Source organism: Ananas comosus, linkage group 18 (genome assembly GCF_001540865.1).
Source record: "Ananas comosus cultivar F153 linkage group 18, ASM154086v1, whole genome shotgun sequence".
NCBI lineage: Eukaryota > Viridiplantae > Streptophyta > Magnoliopsida > Poales > Bromeliaceae > Ananas > Ananas comosus.
Window position 1 is genome coordinate 441,179 of NC_033638.1, and position 9,042 is coordinate 450,220.

A 9,042-nucleotide genomic window follows, 5' to 3' on the forward strand; every position below is an offset into this window, starting at 1 on the left:
AACCTTCCACATTAGATATCTGTTTAATTGATTAAAAATTATATAATTTATTTAAATAAAAATGTACGAACTCTCCTCATCTTTTGTAATTTATCTCCTAATTTTTTTTTATTAACTTACACATAACTACTAATTTAGCTAAATAAACTAAAATTTTAATCAATTTTTTATAAATTGTATAGATAATAGAGTGTAAATCTTTTCGAATTCATATGATTATTGCATTTTTCGAATTTTAAAATGCAAATCTTTTCAAATCTACATAATTCTTTTGTTGTTTCAATTTTTAATTTTATTTTACAAATCGAGTATACATGATCATTTTCTCAATATGTGCATTTTAAATCATAAATAAATTTTTTCTGAATCTATACATTTTTTTAAAATCTTTTTCTTCGTGTATAGTAATATATTTTGATCATATTAGTTTTTTATGACCTATTTAAAATTTAAAGGTTGTTAATATTTTATTTTTTAAAATTTTAAAATAATATTATATTATTTTTCAATAAATAAATTATGTAATGGCTATATATTTTCATTTATTATAATTTTGAATTACTATATTATTTTGAGTTTTTTTTCTAATAATATTTTAAAAAAATTATTTGTAAAAAAAATTATTAGTGTTTGGTTTTTAAGTTTTCGTGGGTCTTAATCTACGTCTATTAAAGGTTTGAAAAAATTAGTTTTTTTTTAAAAAAATTAAAAGTTATACGTTTAGTTTTTCAAAAATTTTAAACAATATATATTATATTTTTAATATTTTATGCAACGTATATTTCATGTACACTTAGCTAGTAAATCTAAATTAGAAATTAAACTAAAGAATTAGTTATAACTTGAGAATATCGGGTAGCACAAAAAACCTTTCCAATTGTCGGAAAAATGATTGTTTCGGTGAGTAGGATGACGATGAAATGCTGGCAAAAGTTACAATGAACATGTGCTAGTGAACGCGACAATGATCAGTGAAAGTGATGATGATGATGTTTTGCCGCCGGTGAGGACAACAGCGATGTGTTGGAAGGACGATGACTTACGCAATTAATATGAAAGATAAAAATATCATGACAATGCAAATCTATTAGCATTTAAAAATCTTAAAAAGTAAAACAAAGTGTACAAAAGACGAATTAAGTAGAAAATTATATTATGACACATTAAAATGAATTAGGTGGAGCCAAAATATCTTTCCAATTGTAGCGATGGCGATCGTGGACGATGATAAGAAACAAATAAAATATTACTAAAATAATATATTTGAGAAAACGTAAAGTAAAAATAAAAAAGGTTATGATTTATATTTATGAAACATATAGATGGAGATGAGAAAGTATTAGAAAAAAGATATGATAACTATTATGATGAGATAAAATTGGAAAAGTGAGGAAAATTTTATATGTGAGGGTATTAAGATTTTATCTATATTATGCGTAGATGGCGGGCGGGTATACACGATAGAAATATTAAATATTTTACTATATTTTTCGATTTCTAATAAATTGAAAATTTGAATATACATATTTTAAAGTAAAAATATTAAAATGTTAATAATATTTAATTTTAAAAATTAAAATTTAATTCGATCCACTTTAAGATTTAAATTTTAAAATTTTTAAAATTTTTTAAAAATTTTAGTAAAAAAAGATAGAAACATTTTTCAGAAAGAATTTTATGTTTAATTCAAAACTCAAATTTTAATTTTGATCCACTTTCAGATTTAAATTCAAATTCAGATATTATATGTTTCTGACAAATTCAAAATTTAATGGATTATTTGAGATGAATGGTTCAAAATTTCTGGACATGAAAAAATTAATTAAAAAGATAAAGACATTTTCATAATAAAATTTATGTTTAATTTAAAATTTAAAATTTAATTTTGATCCATTTTAATATTTAAATTCAAATGCGAGGATATGTATAATTCAAAATTATGATAGGTTGAGAGAATTTTTAAGAATGAGAAAAGATTAAAATTTTGATAAGATATTTGAGAAACATGTAGATATTCTGTGGATTAATGAGATATTTGAGAAATTCACAAATATTATGTTGAGAAAAATTGGCGGATATTATGTATGAGAAGGAAAATATTTAAGAAACGCGTAGATAATGTAAGGACTGAGATTTTTACAGTGCAATTAAACTCTCTGTTGATGATGTTTATGTGTGTAAATTAATTACATAAGCACTCGTCAAGTTTCAGGAGAAACTGAGCTAAAACGGAGAAGTTACGCGATTATTAGTTTTCACTTAAGTGAATAGTAACTCCGGTTTTTCGGTGAAGCCACGGAGTAGAGCTGGCTTTCGGCGCGTATCGGACTCCGTTCATAGCGATCCAATAGCTCGTTTTGAATGGTTCAGCTATTCTGGAACCAATGGCACTGACGGATTTTAGATCTGATGCACGATTTTCGAGAAAATCTGAAAATACATGTTTCTTATGTAATTGTGCACCTTTTTGGCCTTTTGGAGAGAGATTGGATTTCGTCGTGAATCGGAGATCAAATCTGACGAAACGAAATGCTAGATTCGATGCCTCGACGTGCTGAACGCGTTGGCCTGATCCGATCAGAAATCCGATGGACGGATCTTTGGGAATTGCAATAAGTTCGCTAAGGGGTCGAGAGTGGAAAATCGGGAAATTCGCAAAAGTCGTAATATTTTATGTACCGAATCACGCGAGATCGATTGTGGAGGTGCAAAAGCGCGAGAGTTACCCATTGTGAGGGACTAGGGTTGAAATTTGTAATTCAGGTGGACTTTTGTGCAATTTGCACATTGCATACAATGTGCATCTAGGGTTCTTTTGCAAGGAACCCTAGATCTAGCCGACCTAGTTCCCCAACCGTGCCCTAGATAGCTCCAGTAGGTCCCTGCCCTACCTACGCTCGTGCCCAGACCTCCGGCGAGCAACTCCGGCCGCCGGAAAACTCATGGTCATCTTCCTTTCCACCCTCTCGGCCTGAGTACACAGGGAAACGCGCGAAGCCCGAGGATCCTTCACCCTGTGGCAGAGAGTTACCTCCGGCNATATATATATATATATATATATATATATATATATATATTTATAAAAAATTTTCTGTAATTGAATCTTATATTAATTGTATAAATATTTTATCCTCGAGAGTCCAACTACTATATTCTTATGAGTACGATCGCCCTCGTACTCATAAGCCGTTTTTGATGATAGAGCTTTCGAATTGACAATCCATACCGTTAAATATTATCTAGAGCATTTAAAATTTTTAAAAATCAAATTTCATAATTTTTCGACATCATTTACCTTACGATCAAAATGTCACAAAATTGACAATTTTTAACGGCCGGTATGAGATATTTATTAGTTTAACGGTGTAAAAGAATTAGAATAGATTGAATTTTTGATAAAAATTTCTATTCCGTACCTAAATAAAGATCAATAACTCCGATCTTAAATTGAAGGATCCGATCATCTATTTTTAGAATGTCGTTCGATTTTGACCGTTTATTTTATGCCTATTTGATAGACTCTTAAAAGTTTCAAATAGTTTAGATCATATTTAACAAAGTGGATCACCGAAAACTCTATCATCAAAAATAATTTATGAGTACGAAAAATTTTATACTCATAAGAGTATCCTGATACCAAAAAAAGCCTTAGAAATATACGTACACGGCCACCAAAAAAAAATTTCATATACAAGCCCTGCTTCAGATCACGCATCTAAAGTCAACGTCCCACGTGATGCCACGTGGCCACGAGATGCCCGCCTACGGTGTTGGATCGTTAAAATAACGCACGTGCTCCCCACGTGGGTGCATTTATATACACTAATTTAATACTATATATAAAAATATATACGTATTTTGAATTTGAATATTTTCACTATGCACAATAAATAGCATTTTTAATACCTCTTTTTCTTTACATTTTTTTATTAAATATTTTTTTTTGCGATTGAATATTTTCAGATTATTTCAATATTATTTACTAATATGTAGTTGTATTATTTTCTTTTTTGATAACTATGTAGGATCTATATCAACAAACTTATTTGACTCAAAAGAATCCTATGTCTTATTATATAATTTAATGGTCGTTTCACATCATTTCAGGCTTGTTTGTTTCACCGAAGATAAAGCTCAGATTGGGATCGATTTTCAAATAAACTAGAGTTCATGCTAAAATTTACTTTTCTTTTGATTTTTGTTTGCGTAGCTGTAGAAATGAAGTTTTAAAAGCCGGAGGTATGAGAGATAAATTAAAATTTTATTATTTTTTTCACACTTTTCTTTAGTAACTGGCTTTCATCTTATTTGAGATGGGTCGAAGTCAATTACGCTATTTTGTGAAGTTTGAGTTTCAACTCAAAATAAATCTAGTTACGATGAAATACCAAACAACAAAAATGAACATTTAGGGTTGAATAAAACCATTTTACCTCTCTGTTGGGTGGGATCCTAATGGTCAAAATTAAGGCATAATTTAAATATTAAAAAATAAAACAAGGAGTTAAGATTGAAACAACGAGATTAAAACAGTAAAAATTGGAGGTATGAAAGATGAATTAAGATTTTATTATTTTTTCTTTTTTTTTTGTGTAATTTACTTTGGTTAGATCTGAAATGGACTGAAATCAATTACACCATTTTCTGGAGTTTGAGTTTCGACCCAAGATAAATCTAGTGACGATGAAATACCAAATAACAAAAATGAACATTTAGGAAAATTATTTCATCTCTCTAATGCGTGGGATTCTAATGGTCAAAATTAAAACGCAATTTAAATATTAAAAAATTAAAGTAAGGAATTAAGGTTGAAACAATAAGATTAAAACAGTAAAAATTGGAGGTACCAAAGATGAATTAAGATTTTTTTTATTTTTTATTTTTTGTAGTAACTAGCTTTGGTCAGATCTGAAATGGGCTGAAGTCAATTACGCTATTTTCTAGAGTTTGAGTTTTGACTCAAGATATTTCTAGTGTCGATGAACAAAACTAAAGGTAAATCTAGTGTCGATGAAATACCAAACAACGAAAGTGAATATTTATGGTCGAAAACTATTTCATCTCTCTGATGTGTGGGATTCTAATGGTCAAAATTAAAACACAATTTAAATATTAAAAAATTAAAGTAAGGAGTTAAGGTTGAAACAACAAGATTAAAACAGTAAAAACTGGAGGTATTATTGATGAATTAAGATTTTATTATTTTTTTCTTTTTTTTCGTAATTGACTTTGATCAGATCTAAAATGGGCTGAAATCAATTACGCTATTTTCTGAAGTTTGAATTTCGACTCAAAGTAAATCTAGTTAAGGTGAAACATCAAACAACAAAAGTGAACATTTAGGGTCGAAAATTATTTCATCTCTCTAATGAGTGGGATTCTAATGGTCACAATTAAAACACAATTTAAATATTAAAAAATTAAAGTAAGGAGTTAAGATTGAAACAACAAGATTAAAATAGTAAAAACTGGAGGTGTGGAAGATGAATTAAGATTTTTGTTATCTTTTCTCTTTTTTTTCATAATTGGCTTTGGTGAGATCTGAATAGGCTGAAGTTAATTACGCTATTTTCTGGAGTTTGAGCTTCAACTCAAGATAAATCTAGTGACAATGAAATACCAAATTAAGGGATAATTTAAATATTAAAAAAATGAGTAGGATCCCACTGGTCAAAATTAAGGGATAATTTAAATATTAAAAAAAATTAAAGCAAGGACTAGATTAAAACAGTAAAACAAGAGATGAATTAAAATTTTATATTTTTTTTTCATTTTTTTCAGTTAGATCTAAGATGGACTGAAGTTAATTACGCTATTGATGAGTCAAATCCTAATGGTCAAAAAATTAAGATATAATTTTAAAAAAATTTAAAAAATGAAAAAAAATAAAACAGGGAGTTAAGATTAAGAGAAGAAGATTAAAACAAAAGGTGAAACAAACCAACATAATAAAACAAAATAAAAGCTAAGTGTAAATATTAAAATAGTTTTTTTTAAAAAAATAGAATTAAAAAAAAAAAAAAAAAATCTGTGGAATGCTGTGCTTTGGAAGCATCGGATTCCGGCATCCAGCTGGGGTGGGGTGGAAACTGGCAAGGCCGGCAGCTCAACGTGCAAACCCAAGCTGTAACGTGGGTCCCACACAGCGAAGCACACGTACTGTATAAGAAATAATATATAACTATAAATTTCATTTTCAAAATCATAGGAGTTTAAAAATATTTAAATTAAAAAAAAATCAATAAGGGCATTTTGATCGACCAGGGAATATATTGTATATTTCTGAAGTTCTCAAGGATCGATGTATTTTAAATATTATTCCTAAATATAAATAAATAAATATATATATATATATATAATATATTTTTTTTTTTTTGTTTGAACCAAATCGGATTGTTGGGTGCCACCTTGAACAGGCTCAAATCCTCCAAATAATTATATAATTTTTTTTTCTGTTTGTACCTGAACCGAACCTGATCAATTTGCTTTATTGGATCGAATCAATTATTCTATATATTTTCATCTTTGAATTAGATTTTTTTTTTAATTATCTAAACCAAACCAATAATGCTGAACTGGATCAAACTTCATTAGATCGAACCAAACCAATTGCTCTACATATTTCTATCTTTGAACCAGATTTTTTTTTTAATTTTTCTGAACCGAATTAGTAATTATTGAATAAGTGCTCCATCCTGAACTAGCTCAAGTTCTCTTTTTTTTTTTGGCTTGAACAGAACCAAATTTCTTTTCTTTACTTGAATCGAACCGGTGCCCTCTTTCTTGCTTGAACCGAGCTCGGTCAAATTTTTTGCCCTTTTTCACTTCTCTTTGTTTTTATAGAAATTTTCATTAAGGACTTTTTTTAGAAAAAAAAAATTTAACTGATATTTGTATTAATTTATTATTAATATTGATATAAATATATATGATGATAAAGTATATTTAGCAAATACGTAATATCTTCATTTATTTTTAAACTATTGACTTATACATACATATTGCCTACACATTTAAATAATTTATAATCAATAATATATAAATTACTTAAAAATTTATTTAAAAAATATATCATTAATATTTTTTATTTTTTTTTAAATTTTTTGCTCGTCGCATTGTACGCGGTATTACACTAGTAGTGCATGAAATGTGCAAGTGACCCTAAACAATTTACCCCTCTATAAATACTCTTCTTGCTCTCTCTCTCTCTCTCTCTCTCTAAGGCCTCTCTCTCTTTATAAGTTCTCTCTCTCTCTATAAGTTCTCTCTCTCTTTCTCTCTCTTACTCTAGTAAATCATATATAGCAATTAATTGTGGTTTCAAAAGGATAAACATATATATATAAGATCAAACTAAATGGCAAGTGAGGGCACACTCACCTGTGTAGAGATCCTACTTGCAATCTTTCTCCCACCCCTTGGAGTTTTCCTTAAGTATGAATGCAAGGTATGTATATTTATATGTGCGTGTGTGTGTATATATATATATGTATACATACAAATTAAGTAATATTTACATGTAATTTTCTTATATAGATCGATAGTGTGCGTGATATATGCATGATTCATCTGATCTTCACCATGTACATGATGGACATGAGCGAAAATATTAATTCACATGATCTTTTCTACGAAAGTTAACACTTAATTCGTCCTTAAAACTTTCACTTATGTTAAAGAAACTTGACTTTTCCTGTAAAAATTTAGAGACCAAGTTATATAGATCCTAATTAATTTATCAATTTTTATTGAATATAAGACCCACAATAATTAATTAGTTTAATCTTTGCTTTTGCAGATTTATTTTTTTTTTTCCCCCAAAAAATTGCAATATTCTCACTCATATATAAATTTATTGACATATGATTATTATTAACTCTTATTTTTATTTTTTTGCTCTATTTTTTTTTTCAAAAAAAATATTTATAGGTTGAGTTCTGGATCTGCTTGTTGCTGACCTTCCTCATGTTCTTACCTGGAATGATCTATGCCATTTGGGTCATCACCAAGTAATTAAATTTACTTTTTTTTTTTTTGAATTTGGTCTTATATATTAATTAGTTGTAGAAAATAAAGAGATAATTATTTAATTAAGCTGTTTATTTCTTTTTGCAGGAAATAGTTATATATGGTGATGGTGAAAATATATATATATATATAGGTTGCATGGTGTTTGCACTATAAAGCTTGTAATTTAATAAGTGGTTTTGTATGACTTTAATTTATTTATATTTCTTAGGTTATTAATGTGTGGAGAGGTTAACTAATTTTATTCTGTGTGGATTTATATGTATCATTATTCATGGACTTAGTTTTAATTTCCATGCATGGTTTTTTTTTTTTAATTAGTTGATGAATAAATAAGTACTCCTTTTTTTTTAAGTTAATTTGTTGTAGTTCATATTTGAAGCTCCTCTCTTGTTTGAGAAGTTAACGGTGATGATCATAACTCTTGATTAATTAATTAATTAATTATGAAGCACAAAATCAAAATTAATAAGCCCTAGAGTAATTAAATTCCAAAAGGACTTTACTTTTTAATTTGCAAAATTAAGAAATATCATTTATTATGGCAGCTATTATTTTCTATTATTAAAGAAGAGTAATTAAACCTAAATTTTTAGTTTAAGTTATCAATTTTGACGTCCACGTCTTAGATCTATTAAAATATCTCGAGTTTACGTATGAGAAAAATTATTGAATATTAAAAAAAAAAGATTAATTAATTGCGCATGTTTTCCTATAAAGCAATAAAATTTGTATATTAATTTCTATAAAATTTTATGTATATTCCTATATAAAGTTTTAGTTATCAAATACATCTCTTTAAAATTAGATAATTTGACAGTGTGACCTTCTCCGCTAACTGAAGGTTAAAGTTGACATTTTTTCCTTTACAGCAAATAAATTAAATAACGATTTTACCCTATTATCTTTTTAATTATATCTAATAGTATTTATTATTTTTAAGGGTAAACTTCAAATACCAATACTCCCGTGGTTTCGTATTTTTTCACTTTAGTACTCTGTCGTTTAAAATGT

The 9,042-nt window shown here is 27.6% G+C and overlaps 1 protein-coding gene across 1 annotated transcript; it reads left to right on the forward strand.

The window, feature by feature from the left end:
- On the forward strand, positions 7,208 to 8,013 carry LOC109723942 (hydrophobic protein LTI6A-like). Its single transcript, XM_020252474.1, has 2 exons — positions 7,208 to 7,447; positions 7,930 to 8,013. Exons 1-2 carry the CDS (start codon positions 7,358 to 7,360, stop codon positions 8,011 to 8,013), a joined length of 174 nt encoding a protein of 57 aa, XP_020108063.1. The 5' UTR covers positions 7,208 to 7,357.